The sequence below is a fragment of the Drosophila sulfurigaster genome, chromosome 2R (assembly GCF_023558435.1).
Source record: "Drosophila sulfurigaster albostrigata strain 15112-1811.04 chromosome 2R, ASM2355843v2, whole genome shotgun sequence".
NCBI classification, from domain to species: domain Eukaryota; kingdom Metazoa; phylum Arthropoda; class Insecta; order Diptera; family Drosophilidae; genus Drosophila; species Drosophila sulfurigaster.
This window is the reverse complement of record NC_084882.1, coordinates 28,674,344-28,693,349: the sequence shown is the minus strand read 5'-3', so window position 1 is coordinate 28,693,349 and position 19,006 is coordinate 28,674,344. Positions and strand designations below refer to the sequence as shown.

General features: G+C 38.4%; 2 protein-coding genes across 2 annotated transcripts; both read right to left on the bottom strand.

Annotated features, from left to right (window-relative positions):
* Positions 1 to 405: 405 nt before the first annotated feature.
* Positions 406 to 9,760, bottom strand: LOC133835987 (interaptin-like). Its single transcript, XM_062266194.1, is given in 11 exon segments — positions 406 to 1,172; positions 2,820 to 2,919; positions 2,979 to 3,288; positions 3,351 to 3,501; positions 3,978 to 4,064; positions 4,129 to 4,205; positions 4,208 to 4,470; positions 4,531 to 4,788; positions 4,850 to 4,984; positions 5,179 to 5,330; positions 8,367 to 9,760. Coding segments are annotated over 11 exon segments (3,222 nt in total). The 5' UTR covers positions 9,605 to 9,760; the 3' UTR covers positions 406 to 721.
* LOC133835988 (uncharacterized) lies at positions 9,616 to 15,467 on the bottom strand. The gene is made up of 3 exons (XM_062266195.1): positions 15,120 to 15,467; positions 11,600 to 11,774; positions 9,616 to 11,491 (listed from the first exon to the last, which is right to left on the bottom strand). Exon 3 carries the CDS (start codon positions 10,846 to 10,848, stop codon positions 9,616 to 9,618), a length of 1,233 nt encoding a protein of 410 aa, XP_062122179.1. The 5' UTR covers positions 10,849 to 11,491; positions 11,600 to 11,774; positions 15,120 to 15,467.
* Between the last annotated feature and the right edge of the window lie 3,539 nt (positions 15,468 to 19,006).

The following is a 19,006-nucleotide window of genomic DNA, read 5'->3' as shown; positions in this document are numbered from 1 at the left end:
TACGTAGTTTCTATTGTTATCTTTATTGGAGAACTTTTAGTTAACCGCTGGCAACATTCGCGTTTATCGTCGAGAATCTCGTTTGTGGTCTAGATACTTAAAAAAGATTGTCAAGTATATTTAACGAAAAGCATTGTGCACTTCAAAACATTACATTAGTAGATTTTTTCAATGCACTTTAATGCAATGCAAGTAAAATAATTGTTGTTCTATTTAAATAAAGTTTTCTTCTTCTTGTCCTAAAATATATTGCACTAAAGAATGATATTTGTCTTTTATGTAGAACCAAAATTTCCTGAATAAAAACATTAAAGACAACAGAAAAGATTATGAGCAATATTTTATAGTTGGCGAAAAATTAATAAAAACTTTTTTGAAATTAATTACAATTTCAGCTTGAGAAATTGTTTAAAAGTATTTACATTTATTTCGTATTTGTTGCGGTTTCATAAACCAATTAGATTGTGTTTTAAATATTTTACAATTTTTAAGTGCTTTTTGTGTATAAATAATAAATATATTTTGTGCGTCTGTTGAAAACTTTGAATGGTGCAATTACAGGATAACTGTCGATAGATAGTTAGAGCGAGCAGCTGCAGCAAGTTTGCAAGTCGTCACTACTGCGCTTTGGCGAGTATTTTGTGAAGATCAATCAATCAATCATTCAATCAATCAATTAATCAATCATTCAATCAATCCATCAATCAATCAAACAATTTGTTCACACAGCTGAGATCATGTGAGCATCGTCCTCGTTGATGCGATCGTTGCACTTATGATTGATTTCAATCGTATGATTCGATTCAGTGTCGCTGGGCTCCTGCTCCAGTTGCTCCTCTTCGTTGTCGTCCCTCTCCGAGGAGCCGCCCTCCGATGAGTCCTGTTGCTGTTGTTGCTGCAGATCCTGTTCGGGGGATTCGCGCTCCTCGTTCTCCTCGTAGATGACATCACAGCTGGTGGGTATCGTTTTCGATGGCGGCTTCTTGCGCAACGTTGCCCCATCGCCATTCTGCTGCAGCTCCGACATCTGGATCTGCATCTCGCGTAGTCGATCGGTGAGCACAAACAGATCTCGCTCCTGACTATCGCAACGTGTGCGCAACTCGGAGATTTCTCGCAGATCCTCCGCACGCGGATCTCTCCGCTCATAACGCATACGCATCTCCTCGAATCTGCAAGATTACATAGAGTTTACTTTTAGTTTATCAAACGCGCGTTCGATGTGAAGAGTTTACTGTACTGGATACAACAATCACGACATGGCTAAGCAAACACGAGAGAGTTATGCACAGTTTTGATTATGTCGAGATGCACTTACAGATTGGTCAGACAGCGACACTTGCGATGCAGCTGCTCGATCTCATTCGCATTGCTGATATCGCGTTTATCCAGCGCCGCCTTCTCGGCATCGTATGCCGCCTTCAAGTCCTTCAGATTGCGCTGATGCCGAAGCTCTACATCGCTGCGAGGAGTACGTTTTGTTGATGTTGTTGTCGTTGTTGTTGTTGTTTTGATTGTTGGTGCATTTGGTTTTGGTTTTGGTTTTTTGGTGTTAGGATTGTTGAGGTACACACAAGCATAGAGAGCGGTAGGTGGTAGTTGGTGGATGGTAGGTATATAGCGTAAAAAGAGAAAGTAAAAGATATATTTTCTGTAAACACGAGCTTCGTTCAGTGCAGAGTGAGCAAAAGCAGACACAACTTGATTGATGTAGCATACACTTGATTGAAAAGTGTTTAATTGATGGACTGATTGATTTCAATCACACAATTAAATTTGAATAAAAAAACAATTTATACTTAAAAAAAAAAAAATGTTATTATGATTGATTGACTGAATGATCAGCTGATTGATTTCAATCAATAACATAAAACTTGAAAAACAAAGGAAATTTCTACTTTTAGTAAAGTTATGTATACTATGTACATTGAGCATGATTGAATAAATGATTGAATAAATGATTGATAAGTTGATTGACATGAATAATATACAAATTCTACAAGATTCATAGCAATAAATATGTGAAACTAGCTTCTGCAACGAAAATATGTATATGATTGATTGATTGACCATAAGATTGATCGACTGAAATAATTGAAAATAACTTATGCTGAACAAAAATTATAAATTGTAATAAATAGAAACTTAATTGAGTATAAAATAGAAAGTAAATGATTGACAATCGATAAAAGGGAATAACAAAAGAAAGATTTACTTTAAATTAGATCTACATAAATAAAAAGAGGATTGAGTGGAATGAATAAAAGGAATGACATGCAGATTTAATTGAAAGAAAACTATTAATGCAAAGGTATTTCAAATTTGAATTCACGTGCAAAGAATTTTAAAAAGAAATAGCTCCTTGATTGAAATAGAGAACAAGAAGGTTATATTTGAAAGTTACTTAAAACTAGCGAGTAAGTTGATCAATTGGACAAGAGGTGACGATATTTGATATAGAGCACAGCGATAATATTAAACACTAAACATGCGAGTGCAATCAATGGCGACATGGTCAGATATAGCACATAGAGTGTTGGCATATATGGACACGCCCCCTTCGCAAGCACACACAAGGCGGTCGCCGATGTTGAACAATCTAAATCAATGCAGCTGATCGTCGATCGATGAAAGAAAACAAAAGACAAGGCAAATGAAATGTATTCGAAATATGAAATGGAAAGATGGCAAATATGGAAAGCAAATGGGGTTTTAAATAGCTCTACAACAGTTAACAAAACTATAAAGGAATAATACGACTAACAGGCAGGCAATAAGGCAGGCAATTGATATATGTTCAAGACAAGTTTGATACTCACTTAATTCGTTCCTCGGCAGCGGCCATTTTGGCGCGATGTCGCTCCACAAGTGCTTGCAGTGCTTCATCCTTTTCGCTTTGCAGCTTGGCCTTTTGGGATTCTAAAATGGTAAAAAAAAGCAATAAGATGAGTTTACCAAAACTTTTCTGATTAGCTTACCCAGCTCCTTGCGATGACTCTCCACCATGTCCTGTGTGGAGAGCTGCAACTCCTTGGCAAACTCTTCCTTGACTTGACCCAAACGTTCACGGAATTTCTCCTCCATTTCTTCCTTCTCCTCCTCAAACTCTCTCTTCAGCTTCGCCTCAAGCTCGACGCGACGATCCTCCTCCCGACACATGGCATTCTGATACTCACGATCGGCACGATCCAGATGCATGCGTGTCTGCAGAAGCGCATTATCGGAGCGTTCTCGCAGCGCCAGAAAGTCCTCTTTCTTTAGCTCCAAATTGCCAGTCAGCTCATCGATCTGCAAATATTAATAATGCAGTTTAAGTTGGGAAATAATTTATAGAGTTTATAGAGATTAACCTCTGCACGCAGCTCCTCCTCGTTGGCGGTGTAGCGATTGGTCAGTGCACGCAGCTCCTCGATATGCTCGGCCTGCAGCTTATCCAAGGCATCGCGTCGCTCATCCACATAAACGGATTCCAACTCATTTGTCAGTCTTGTCATCTCTGTGCTGTGGTTGAAGAAAACAGAAATTGTAAATTAAAAAAATATTACAAAAATCATTTAAAATAAATATTGGGCAATAAATTAAATTTTTAAATTCAGAATCACAATGATTGATTGATGTAAGTATGATTGATTGATGATTGATTGATGTACATAAGTAATCCAAAGTAGTCTAGTAAGTTATGAGTTCAAATTGATAAGAACGTTTACAAACAGGTTGCATTTTCAATTAAATATTCAACTTTTTATGTACGGCATCAATCATTTAATATCCAAATCAATCTTAACAATCAGCATAAGAATAAGCTATTCTCTGAAGTTGTGATTGATAGACTTAAAAATATAAGAACAAGTTGTCTATTATATTACTTATTACTATCCCAAGTATTTTCAATCATTAATTAGAAAATTTTTATCACTTCATCAACCAGCTAACACTTTAATCAATCACATCAATCATTATGCTCTTTTGCTACTTACTAAAGTTTATTCTCCCAAAAGGCGGCAGCTTCGTTGCGCACCTCATCGATGCGATAGATCATTTGACGTTCCTTGTCATAAATGGCACTGCAAAAAACGCATACAAATTGCTTGATTGATGTCAATCACATTTGGTATTTCTTCTACTCACTTATCACACTGATATTTGATTTTGTGCACAGCTTCGATCTGTGTCTCCAGATTCTCATTGGCCATCTCCAGCTCCCCCCCTTGAGATTCTCGATGCGTTCCATGAGCGTTTGTATCGAACGTTCCTGTTCACTGACCACGCCGCTCAAGGACTTAACCTGTGCCTGGCAAATGCGTAAGGATTCGGCCTCCTTGCGACGCGATTGCAACTCCAATTCGAGTTCCTCGGCCTTGGCGCTTGCCTGCTTGCGTTCGTAATTGGTTTTGTCCATTTTATCCTTGCACTGTCGCTGCATTTGCCGCATCTGCCACTCGCAATCGGACATCAGTGTCTCCTCGCGTTCTATCAATCAATCAATCAGTCAGTCAGTCAGCTACATATCTCTGTTACTTTTGTACTCACCTCTGTTGTGTGTTCTGAGCATTTCAAACTCCTTTTGCCATTTATCCTCACAGATTTTGCGCTCCGCTTCCGAATACTCTAACGCATTCTTGAGTATGCGTATTTGCTCATCCAATTCAACGCGTATTTTATTCACCTCATTGCGCCAGTTCTCAACCTCGAGTTTTGCATTCGCCAGCTGCGTTTGCAAACCATTTGCCAGGCTCTGCGTCTCTTTGTACTTTTCGGTAAGTTCGTTGTACTGCGATTGCAATGCGTCTGCAATTAGTGAGCGAGCAATTAGCTTAGTAGCACATTTAGTTGCTGCTAAAGTATTTACCATATTTGCGTCGGAACTCGTCCTCATCATCGCTGTACTTGTGCCGCAAATTAATCTTCTCATCCTCGAGCACTTTTAGCTTTTTGCGCACAAATTCATCGTCCTTCTGAGCCGCAGTAAGTTCTCCTTGGAGTCCTGCAACATGACAGTAAATGTGATAAATAAATTGTTTTAACAAATGAAACAGTTTAGCAATATATAAATACTTAAAAATATAAATGAGTTTGTTTTTATCACTCTTTGCAAGCAATTTCATTCTCAAAAATGAATTTAAAACTGAAATCAGCTTGGATTATTGTATTGCACTTTTGTTTTAGCTAAGTACTCACTATCTACATTCCATTGTTTGAGTGACAATTCCTGTTCCAGATTTTGTATCCTCACTTGCATATCTCCCACTTTGGCCTCCAGACTCTGAACATTTCGATGGGCATCCTCCAGTTGTGTGGTGAAACGCGCTTTTTGTAGCTTCAGCTCTTTTCTGCAACAAAAATCGAAAGGAAATGTGAATGTGCTGTTGAGTATTAAGAGCTTAAAAATTAGACACAAAAATATACACATATAATATGCTATATCCATCATATAAATAGTTAGTCAACAGAATGTCTAGAGAAACCGCATGAAAACAAAAAAATATGACTCACAAACGTGAGCTGCGCACGCATTGAGGTCTTATGTTAAATCTCTTACACAGACATTAAAAAGTAAAAATTATTTTAGTTAAAATATATAATAAGTAACAGAATATATATTTTTTCGCATAAATATCTGACGTTGTTTTTCGAAACGGAAATTCGCCACAGTGAATGAAAATGAGGTGCAAGAAATTTTGGGGAATGTCTGCCTTGCCAGTTACCCATTAATTGCTTCGACGCAATTTATATAATATTCGTTGTTTTGTTTTGTTTGATTTTTGTTTGGGTTTTCTGTTTGCATTTAAAATACGCTTTAATTGTATCTATCTATCTATCTGTCTGTCTATCTATCTATCTATTCGTTGTAGCTGCGAGAGAAATGCGCATATCTATTTATAGATCTTTCATTTCGCATCTGCAATTTGGCAAAGTGTTAGGGATACGTTCGTCTATATAGAGGATATATACGAGACAATGAGCGGCAGATTTATCAAAAAATTGTGACACGCGATTTAGCAGCGTTGTGTTGCGTTGCGTTAGCCTTGCGTTCAAACGTCGAGAGCGTGTGCGCGTTGTACAGCATGACACAAGATACAAGATACAAAATACAAAATGTATCTCACAAGTTATTTCAATTATTTTTGGCATAAGTTTTGTTTGTGTCTGAACTTTGACGAAGAATGTTTGATGCTGCTTCAGTTTTCAGTCTTCTGCCTTCTCCCTTTTCGCTTCGTGCGTTTTTTTTGGTTTTTGCCCAAGATGTTCATGAAATTACTCGTTACTTAAGACATTACCCATACGCCCCTTAGTGCTGCTGTGCTGTGCTTATCGTAAACACTAGTTGCGATCAATGTTAAGTGCGTAATTGATGTGCCGACTAGTGTTTATATTTGCTTTGCTCCATGGGCCAGCTGCTAAATCAAGTGCACCTCTTAAATATTCGTTCTAATTACGCGCATTTCACAAATTATCAAAATCTCTCTAGCCTTCTAATTTTCTAAATTTTCTCACATTTTGCAGTGCGCGTCCGGTGGGAAAAATGACTAAAATAAGCCGGAAAAACTAGAGCAAGCAGCTCGTGTTCTATGCACATTTGACGCAGACGCCGCTTGCAAATATGAAAACACAAATTATCGCAAGTGAATACACAAAAAAAAAAAAAAAAACAAAATAATAATAAACAGAAGAAAATGTGGGCGAAAGAGATGGAACGAGAATTGGGCGTGGGAATTGCAAACATGTTGCCAGCAAATGACGAAGGGAATTTATTTTAAGATGATTTACGATGAATATGAAGAAGAAGCTTGTTGGAAAACCTCCTGGTAAAATGTTATTAAATGCCTTCCAATTGTGCTATTTGTTAAAATTATTTCATATTTGACAATTTTGTATAAATAACCACCAGGGAATAATGAGTGGACTGCCAAGTATATATTTGTATTTGCCAAATTGCCGAGACACTTGTCCAACCGGCTGTCACAATCCGTCATCATTTTGAAGGCCAAACAATGGGAGGTATTCAATACAACAAAACATAGTTGATAGTCAAACGTATACGTAATATGAGCAACTAACTAGCACGGCAAATACCAAAAGGATTTAAATATAAAAGACAACATTTATGGTAAGGTACAAAACTATTCTTTGTGGAAGTCAATCAATTGTTTAGCTTTGATCTTTTGTCCCATTTAAGTAGAAGATAAAAGAGTCAAAAAGAATAATATGAAAATACAACAGGAAATTGCAAACAGGTGTGAGAAAGCTTGTACAACGTATTTCAAATACTGGCAAATATGAAATACATACGTTAAATAGAATTAAGTATTCAAAAGAAAAGTAATCGCTACTTTTGTTTTGCTCACGATCTACTATTAAAAATACGTATACGTAATAAATAAAACTACAAATTAATGAAAATAAATGAGATATATATATACACACAAGTATATAAGAAATGCAAAATATTTCAATATATAAGTCCAACAGAAATTCCAAAAACTTTTTGATTTAAGCTTGTGCAAATTACGTATACGCAAAATGAAAAAAGAATATCTAATGAAAATTCTAATGAATTAAAATTGAAAAATATATATAAATGAAAAAAATAGAAATGAATGCATATAAGTGGGAAAGAAATGATTTGCCTATTTCCTGTTTTGATTGATGAATACTTATTTAAATTACGTATACGTAGAGAGAGAGAAATATGCAAATTGCCTAGCGCCAGCAACAAAAGCTTTTAGATATTAGATTGAGAAATATAGTATGAATAAGTATTTATAGTATATATAGAAAAAGATAACAACTAGATATCAACTAATTGCGTATTTCCTTCTATTGATGTTGAACTTATGCTCTTTGAGCATAAATGATTGGCAGATGTATGCCAGAAAAACAGCGAAATAATAGATATATCCGCCATATATATATGCGATACACACGCATCTGTTTTATAAGCAAAACAACGGCTATTAAGAGAAATGTGATTTCTTGACTGGAAAAATAAAATGTCGTAGAGAAAAACGACGACAAGGAACAAGGCAGATCAAGATGAATGGCTGACAAGATACCAAAGCGTAAGAACGACGCAAATGGCATGGAAAATGGAAAATTGACTAAGAGTGTGTGTGTGTGTGTATGTGCTGATTAATTAACGCGTCACAATTGTGATTTGATGGCACAAAAGAAAACGTCCATTGCAGCGCAGAGCTAAAACTGATGTTAGTAGCACAATAATTACGCATACGCCGCGTAAAATGCAACAAAACAATTCTGTATGTATGTAAACAAAGGCTGACTGAAGCTGGCTGTGGCTGTCTGATGTTGAGATCATCATTGCTGTGATCGTTAGTAATAGCTGACAGACATGGCGTATACGTTACTTGAGCTCATGCGCCTCCTGTGACGGCGATGGCGCCGCACTATTCAGCACACTGCCATCCTCGACAATCTCAATGCTGTTGCGTCCAATGCAACTATCGTCCAGGCTGCGATGCTTCGGACTGTTGCTGCGACTGCGTCCGGATCCTGTGGATCCCTCGATGTGTATGGGTATGAAATGCACATTGCCGAGACTATTGCCGCCGGCGCCATTTGTAATATTGATATTGAGATGGCCATCATTGCTGCCATTTGTGGCATCAGCAGAGGCAGATGTTGTCGTTGCTGCCGTTGCAGCTGTAGTTGTTGCTGTTGTTGTGGCGGTCGTTGACTCGACAACGACATCGGGCAGGCTAATGCTCTCGATGCAGACCAAACGCTCGTCGTAATTGTGCTGCTGCTCATCATCGAGTTCGTCGCACTGCAGCAACAGCTCCTCGCCATCGCCATCGTAGTCGTAGTCGGTTGACGTTGAGTTGGCATCCCGCACGAACGGCATGCGCAGCGGCTGCGACAACATTGACGAGCTGCGAGGCGGTGGCAAGGGCGCTGCATGTGCATGTTGTTGCTGTTGCTGTTGGTGTGATTGCTGTGGCAAGTCGTTGCCAATGCCCGAGTCCGCATAGCTGCTGCTTAAATTGGAATCGCTTTTCAATGCGCTGCGCTCGCTGCTTGCCGATTGTCGCGATCCATTTGGCGTACGTCGTTCCGGCTCATCGCATTCCATGCCCAGCGCCTCGTCCAGCTCATCATCCTCGGGCTCCGGTTCTCCATTGACATGGTCTTCCGGCTCCTCTTCCTCCTCCTCCTGCACATTCTCCAGCTTAACGTTGGTCAAACGTGTCCACGGACGCGGCATTCCATTGGCCTGCTGATAAATGGTGGTCGGAATATCCACGGCAAACACTTCATCCTCCAGTGTTTCCACATGTGCCTCATTCAACTCTTCAATGTTGATGTTGCTCTCGTGTTCGTGCAGCTGTTGCTCTGGTTGCTGCTGTGGCTGCTCAAAGTCATAGAAGATTTCCTCGACGGGCACCGCCTGGGGACTTTGGCTGGGACTCTGTTCGAAGCTGCAGTCAACCACTGTGATTTTGGGCACATCATGTTGCGGCTGTGTTGGCTTTGTGTCTCTCACGATCGACTCACGAAACTCACGCGGCGTGCTGGCGCGTGAGCTGTGCGCTGAGCTCTGTTGTTGTTGTTGGCAGTCATTGGGCTTGCCGCTACTTTGGCCCATGCTGTTTAGATCTATATCACTAGAGTTGTTGATATAGTAATTGTTGTAGTTGTAAATGTTATTGCTGTTGCTGTTGTTGATGCTGTTGCTGCTGCTGCTGCGCTGCAGTGTTGCATCGCCTTGCTGTTGCCGCTGTTGTTGCTGCTGCTGCTGATGTTGCTGCTGTTGCTGTTGATCTTCTTCCGCGACAGTGCACAGCTCGACGTTTGCCGCTTGAATAAATTCAGCACTCGCCGCTCTACGCTGTCTATGAACATCGGCAGCACGTCGCAATTCTCTGGCCAGCTGCTGGCTCTCTTTTGCCAGCAGTGGCTGCTCCTGTCGCACAGCTCCAGCTGAATTACTGCGTCGTTCTCTTTGCAACGCCTCGCTCTCTTTATCGTCGCTCTGCGTTGGCAGCGCAGCACCGTTGTGTCGATTTTTTTTGGTGTGCTGCTATTATTAGACATAGTCATTTGATAACTATTTGTGGACACGGTCGCGGCGGGGTCGGAGTTCGTTTCAAGGTGTGCTGCTGATGTTTCTGCTGTTGTTACCCTGGCCTCTCCAATAGCGATTACGTCGTTGGCAGGCTGCTGTTGTTGTTGTGGTTGCTGTGGAGGTTGTTGCTGTTGATTTCGCTGCTTTTGATGATGATTACGTCCACGCGCCATGAAAATATCACTGAGAAATTCGCGACTTCTTTGCAACGTTGTGCTGCGCTGCTTCTTGTTGCTGCTGTTGCTGCTGCTGTTCACAGACTCTTCGCCTGCAGTGTTGTCTTTGAGCAATGCAAAGTTACCCAGCGATAGACGCGATAGTCGTTTCTGTTCGTTCGATTCCTTCGATTGCCTTCGATAGATCACTCTGTTCTCTGTTTCCGTCTGCGTTTTAGTGTTCGTTGTTGCTGTTGTTGTGTTGTTGCGTTTAGTGTTTATGTCGTCTGCATCAATTACCGTGCCAGCAATTTGTAATTGTTGTTCGGCATTGCCATTTGTTGGCCCAATCCGTTTTATTAGCCCGTCTTGCCGTTCTTGGCCAATTAGCTGACCGTCGCCTGCGTGCTGTCTCGACTCGTATTTGGCTTTTGCGTTCGCGATGGCTGCCTCGTTTTGACTGCCCGTGGCATGCCCAGCAGCAAGAGCAAAAAACACCAACAGCCGCCGTTGCGGTGGCAGCAGCATTTCTATCATTTCGTTCATTTCGTTCCTCATCATCGTCAACAGCAGCAGCAGCAGTCGTTGTCCTCGCCTTTGTCGCCGCATCACCGCTGCCCATGTTATTTATATACAACAAATTGTCGGAGCGCCAAGAGATCGCTGAATGGCCATTAGCAGCAGCTGTTTTTGCTAATTTTACACTTGCCTTCTCTTCGTCGTTGTCGCTGCCAAAGTCCTCCAACTCTTCGATCACCGCACGTCGCGGCCCAGCGCTGCTCTCATGCGATTTACTCTCGCGGGCGCTGCTCTCATGCGAGTTGCTCTCACGGGCGCTGCTCTCATGCGAGTTGCTCTCACTCGCCTTGCTCTCTCTCTTGCTGAATAGGTAACGGCACTCGGCGCCATTACTGTGCGTGCTCTCTGTGCTCCTGTCAAAGGCTGTTGTGGGCGCTCTTGGCTTTGATGCCTCTTCATCATCACTTACATCGTAGTTTTTGTTTTTATGCGCCTTTCTCTGACGCGTGCGTCGCAGCAGATTAAACATGTTCGTTAATTTCTATCACTCGCTCTCTCTCGCTCGCTCACACACACATAACGACAAGTGTGTGTATATATTTAAGTATGTTTATAGAATATTCTTCTTCTGTTAATTTCTATCTAATTGCATGTCCATCGCCTTTCGTTTGCCCCACTCTCTGTTCTTTCGTTGTTTTCGTTTATAAACAAATCGTTGGTCGACAGTTCAGACCTGTTGATAGATAACATTTAACATTTACAATTGCATTTATGACATAATTAACATAATCATTAAACGGGCGAGTCAATTGCTACTACAATTTTTTATAGTCGTACTTACGGTTGACGCGAGCTCCAAGATACGAACTGGCTGACGTCTGAACTGGAACTAGAACTGCGATTGCTCCATGCGATGACAAACGCTGGACAAATACATATGCAGATCTACACACAAGTGTATGCAAGTACGTGTGTGTGTGTTTGTGTGTCTGTAGATGAACAGACACTCGAGTACACTTGACAAAAAGACACATGGCATAATTAATTTTCATTGCGTTCGTATTATACAGATACGTAATAACGATATGAACGCATTGTTTATGGTTAAAGCTGCTGCTCAACACTTTTCACTATGTGTGTGGGTGTCCATACATAGAAGTGTGTGTGTGAATGTATGAGTGAATGGTTATGAATATTTATTGATGTGTGGCAAAGCTAATTGTTAGCTATTGTTTATTCTATCATTATGTGTCATCAAAAGCCTCAGCAACGATGTCAACGAACATTCCGATCGGAACGTGGCTTCAGCTGCATTGCAAAGAGGTGAATAACTTTGCGGAAAAAGTAGGTGAAATTGCAAGCGGAGTTATTCATTCATAATGTGATAAATAAAACAAAAAAATCTTAAAGGTTTCACTGAAAAGATATACATTTAGTTGTAAGCATGTTAGGGTGGAAGTTTTAAAAATCATCTTAGAGAATTCGTATACTTAATATGGAACAAAATTTAAATTTTTACGTCCGCTTAGCAAACGTGATTACTTCATGCAAAAACTACAAATTCTATGGCATAGGGAAGACAATCTTCCTCTGAAAATATGATCAACTTTTTGCTACTAAAAATATAATAAATATATTATAATAAATTACAGACTTACAAAGATTTTATACAGCAATTGATTTCTATTGTTCTGTTTTACAATGAACATATATTATTATACTTTTCATTTATATTTCTCTGATCTGAACTATTAAATCTGTCATATATTTTATACATTTGATTTTTATTTCTCTGATCTGAACTTTTAAATCTGTCGCTTCTTAAACTCGTTTCTCCCTCCACACTATACATTAATCCTTTTAATTATTTAAAATTCAAAGCTCTTACTTTACCCAACCACCTCCATGTAATATTCATAATGCATTGCCATCAAAGTAATGTTTGCGCTTTTCGCGCAGTGTCAAATCATTTGCACTGAGTCAGCGGGCACTTCATGACTTTGCCAAAGTTCAAATTGCAGTAACGTGACAAAAATAAACTAATCACAGTGCCGTGAAAAAAACATCATCATAATCTGAAGTAAGCAAAAGTGTATGAGTCGACCAAAGAGGATGTTGTAGGGAAAGTCAAATCAAGTCGAATGTCTGTCTATAGCTGCGACAGCTACCAATTGGAATAGTTTCAAGTTCAGAACTATCGCTGAGTATGCTTCGTCTCGGATCTTGGGTCTCGGGTCTCCACATACGTAAACACGCCAATTATAGACAGCAATAAAAATGGCAATTTCCAAGTTCCTCAAAGAGCGCACGGTGAGATCTCTAAAATTAGATTCCACAAAGATGTACATATGTATCTATGCTTCCATATTCTAGGGCTGAGAGAGAAAGAGCGGAAGGAGAACGTTAGGGAAATTACTACAACTACATTGACGTCACACACAAATGATGCGAAAAGGCAGCGCGCATTTACCAGACCTCCATTCTATAGTACACACGTTGTGTTCGTTGCATTTGATTGTGCCACTAATTGATGGGGCACGCAGAAAGTGTTGTGTGCTGCTGTTGTGTGCCAGGCAAAAATTTTCACAATTTTCACAAATGTTTTTGCGGCGTAATTCGCTTCCAAAGAACTGTATTTATTTTCAAAATAGATATGCGAAAAAGCCCCAAATACATTTTCTGCTAAAGCATTTTACGCGAAATTTGGAAAACGTCAATCGCTTTGGGATCAAATGGGAAGGAATGGGTGAGCTTCGATAATTTTGGCAACAAAATTGAAGCTAAGCAACGACGAAAACACAAACAAGAGGAGTAGAGATACGAAAATGTAATACACAAGAAGATACCCAAGTGAAGTAAAGAAAAAATTCAAAAATAAAAATATTGCTCTTGTTTCTTCAATTTATAATACGTATTTTTGAATTCAATGTAACTAATTCTGTTGATGCGAAAGTGCAGTGAAAAGTACAAAATTCAAAATACCCCTTCCACACTTGAACACATTTTACAGGGTATTAAAACGGAAATGATGCAGTCAGCAGCGAGCAAAAGGCGTTATATGCAAATGAACAGAAATTTTAATTTAATTTATGAATGAATTTGCAGATAAAATCAACAATAAAGTCATGGCAATTTTGTTTCTCGCATGTAGAAAATTTAATGTGAAATCTCATAAAAATGATCTACGGAGATTTCAGTGCCATCAAAGCTTAGCTGCCCAAAAAAATCACCGACCTAATTAAAAAGTCGTTCAAGTTTATAACCTTCGCCGGCTGCCATCAATTTGTTACTATTGAAAATGCTTTATTTACATAGTATATTATGCCAATTATTGCACAATTCCAGAACACACATTTCCGACTAAACTTGAAAAGTTTTACGAGTGGCAAATGTAGCCATAAATTTTGCACTTGGGCCAATGCCATTTTCAATCCACGAGCAGTTTGCCGTAAAAAAACAATTTTCACTGCCTATGAAGAAGAATATGAATAATAATTATAATATAATAGCGACAAATATTTGTTTCGCTGTTTAACATATGTTTTCGATATATTCGATTTCAAATGTGTTTCAAGAGCACTTCAGGCCTGCCACTTGACGCTTGACGTTTGGGGAAAACACAATTGAAAATTTGATTTTTTTTGGGCGAAAACGATTGTGGACACAACACATAGAGTTGGGTAACTTTTCCACGAACCAACGAATAGCGCATCAAAGTTTCCACGCTTAGCTGCAGCGTCTGCTAAACTTTCCCTTTTCGCTCTGTTGTTGTTTTTGCTCATACATTTTTTTTTTGTGTCTACGCCCCCGCTGATCTGGCACTGGGCCAACTGACATTGACTGATGCCAGACCCAGGCAACAGCCAGAGCATTCTTTTTTTTTTCTATAGATTCCTCAGTTTTTTTTTGTTATGTGTGTGTTTTTTTTCTCCATGGCGACGGCGTGTGTGGGTTAATGTTTTGCTTTTGACTTTTGTTAAGCTTTTTGCGCTTAGCATTTTTTGTGATTTTATAAACAGTTTAGCTTTACAATATATCTCTCTCTTCGCTGGCCAAATAAACCGTGCAAGAAGGTGATAAACAAAATTATGAACGCGCATAAAACCGATTCAACAGAAGCAGGAGGAGGAGGAGGGGTGGAAAGGGATGTGAGTGGTGGGAGGCTGCAGGCCGAAGGGCTGGCATAAATTTAGAAAATTTGTGGGAAAACATTTCAGGCTATTAGAGCATGTGACAAGCGACTAAATTATTGCGACATGCGGCTTTAAATTGCGTTTAGGTGTTGAGGAAATTAATTGAGCGTGTGCCACAGCCAATGTAGAATTAATTGTGATTATTATTTCAACCAATTTTTCACCTACACACTGATGAGCACAAAACGCAGCACTATTATTTACTTCACAAGTACTGTACACAAATTTCTCTCTTTCACACAAATTTATTTTCATTTTACAACACAAAATTAGCACAATATTATTTGATATGTATTATTTATATATTATATTATAAGTGCATATTTCTTTTGAATTTTGTCATTTTTAATTGTATTCTCTGGTCGCGAGACTTGCTAACACTTGTTATGTTGGCACATGCGGCGTATGCGCAACGAAATGTTCACGCTAATAGCATTATTTCCACAAAACAAAGAAATGAGCACTCGGCACTCGGCACTCGGCGCACGGCTTCCAAGCGGCGCAACAAACTTTTCACGACTGAATACCAGCTGCCGCATCCATCTGTCTCATCGACATCGTCGCCCCAGAGAAATATTTGTCGTGCAAGGGAAATTCACAGCGCGGCGAAACAATCGCTTATCGATAGGCACAAGATCAAGACAATTAGTTTACTTAATTTGTCAAACAAATATTAGAAATATTATATGTAAATACTTCTCTTCTAACATAAACTAAAATTTAAAATATTATAAATATGTATGTCTCATAAAATAAATTCAAACATATAAAATCTCAACATAGCTGTATTTATTTATTTGAATATAATATTTTGTATAGTAGAGGTATATTTATATTTTTGTGCGCAGTTTATTCTTTATTTAAATTATTTTTTAATTTTGATATTCATTCAAGAATTAACTCATTACTATGATAACTCTCCTAGCCTGTTTTCGTTTCCAATGACCAACTAGAAGCTCTGCAGCAAATACAATTCCCGCAACAGCATAACAAATTCCCATTAGCTTCCAAAGCCATTTCAAATCATCCATTTTCAAGGGCACATGTTCTTGAGACTTGCCTAAATTTTTATTGGAAAATGTTTCAACCATCTTTTGATTAGCACTTCTTTTCCAATGTTGATAAAATCCCATGCTGGTGGACTGATGCATGAATTCGTTTAAGGCCATTTTATACACGGAATTGTTCATCAGAATCCCGCTGATAAGCAAATCAGTTACTCTTAATCCTGGTGATCTGCACATGACTTTTAATTTATTACGTTTCTGATAAATGTCTATAGCCTTCCACATACTTGTGAGAATCTGATAGGCGTAGCTCGTATTGAAGGAGCACAGCATTTGTTCTCGTTGTCTCGGTGTAACAGTTAATACATTTGGTAGCACAGATCCGTAGAGATCTTTATCGATGAACCTCTTGGTGTAGTTGTACAATCTTTCCTCGACAACAGTTGTCAACTTACTCTCTCGTAACTCCTTAAAGTTCTCGATCTGCTTGTAATGCGGTTGCTTGATCAACAAAGTACTTAAGTTAGCATCGAAAATACAGCTGAATATTAAACTGAATATGCTCATGACTATGACCATTTGTTTTAATGATAAACTGTTTCCATATCTGTTCATTGGAATCCCTATGCCAAGAACTCCACGAAGAGCGCACATATTAATGAAAAGATTCCCCAAGCTGAATCTGTATCTTCGTCTTATAATTCGATAGAATGCAGCAACAAGAAGCGTTTCCAGTATTGCAAACGTAAAGTATGCAATCAAAACGATGGTCGAGTAAGTTCTTAAGCCTAAGTAGACATCTTCTAAGCTCATCTCTTTACCACACGGAACCACAATAAATACGCTTTCCAATTGAAGTACGGAGACAAATTCTATTTGTGACGATCGAGCTTGCGGTGAATTCGCAAAATATCGAATTGGTAAATCAAGTTCACCTTTCATTGTCATTTGATAGATATCATGATAATCCATCTTCTTTACATTGCTAAGTGGCATTTTCAATTTCAAAGTAATGTTATACTTTTTAGCAAACTCAATGATAAGTCGATCAGAATATCCAACAAATTTCTGTTTTCCTGTGCGTTGATCCTTTACCAACATGCTGGCCGGCACAATCAAGTCATTTAATATGACTGCAGTTCTTCCCATGAAATTGTGCCAAGTCTTGACGAAAGACTTGTCTGTGATAGGCACTAAACTTGGACTGGGAAATGGTTGAAGTCGATAAACAATTGGTTTCTTTTTCATATCGTACGAATTTGAATGTATAACCATCAATTTGAGAAAGTTATTGGTACTTGAAAAATCACAAATTGTATCCAGAAAAACCTTTGGATTAACATGATCAGTCTGCAACCAGATTATAATGCGTGACTCCCTCATCCGATGCAGATCCTTGGCCAGGACTGTGAGTAGTACAGAGTCGGATAGCTCAGTCATGCAAACTACGGACATCACATCACTCTTGAAGGAATCTTTCATATCAAATGTTGTCGAATCATCTTTTCGCAAAGTTGGAATTTGTAGTGGATGCAATGCTTCTAAGGTGCAATTTAATTGATGTTTTCGCTTCAATACCAGCAAAGTTCCAATTGGTCTTTCCTTAAGTTCATGTTTTATTATATCAACTACTGGTTGTTGATGACTTAACGAGTCCAGTAAAGGTGTAGTAAACAACAGTAGAAGCAGGAGCAACAAATCGCCACAGTTGTATTTGGTTAAGGCCAACATTGTCATCCAAGAAAAATGAAAAGACTGAAGTCGAAGTATGGCAATACCAGCTTACAATCGTAATGAATTGCATATTGAACTCATTACTTAAAATGATTATTATGTCAAGAAATTGACAAAAGCTAGATACTAAACCTGATATAAAAAATATATCATCAAGTAATTAAAATGCAGTTTAATTTCATTTTTAAATCGGTGAAGATAATGTAATTGTTTATTTGAATACAGAAAATAAGGTACTTCTGAATTTCACATTTTAAAGCAAAAGTCGATGTTTTTGAAACAAATATTTCAAGTACAAAGTATTTATATGAAAAATGCAATAGAATAAAGTTTCTATTAAATAAACCATATAACTTAAACCTTTTTCTTTTGCACAGATGAATAACAATCACACCCAAAAGAAAGTGTCATGTGAAAGGAAAAGGAATTCGACTTTATTTTTAAATATATTTATGTTTATAATATAGTGATAAAGAATATCGAAATATATGTAATTCGTGTAGAGATTAAGAAATAGTTTAAGAATTTTATTTAATTTGAATTTTATGGATTTAATTTATCATCTTTCGTATTACATAGTAAGATTTAATTCCTTATGACGATAACTCTCCTTGCACGTTTCCTTTGCCAATACACAGATAAAAGTTCTACGGCAAAAATAAGTCCAGCAACAGCATAACAAATTCCCATTAATTTCCAAAGCCATTTCAAATCGTCCATCCTTAAAGGCTTATAATCTTGATTTTCAATTAGATTTGGTTTGGGCAATTTTCCACTCAGTTTTTGATAAGCAGTTTTCAACCAATGAAGATAAAATCCCATGCTCTGAGTCTGCTGCACATATTCATTAAGGGCTATCCTAAACACAGAATTGTTCATCAAAATCCCGCTGACTGGCACATCAGCTATAATTAATCCGGGAGATGTGCACATTTTCTTTACTTTATACCGTCTCTGATAAAAATCCAGACCATTCCACAGTTTGGTGAATACCTGATAGCCGTAGCTGTTATTCAGAGCATAAAACATTTTCTCCCGTTGTCTGGTTGGAATAATTTGTATATTTGGTATCAAGGATTTGAAAATATCTTCATCAATAACCCATTTGATATAGTTGTAAGATCTTTCGTCTAGCAAAATTACTAATTCGCTGTTTCGTAACTCTTCAAAGTTCTCGATCTGCGTGTAATGTGGCTGCTTAATAAGCAATGTGCTCAGATTGGCATTGAAAATACTACTAAATATTAAACTGAATATGCTCATGACCATGACCAATTGTTTTAGAGAAAAACTGCTTCCATATCTGTTCATTGG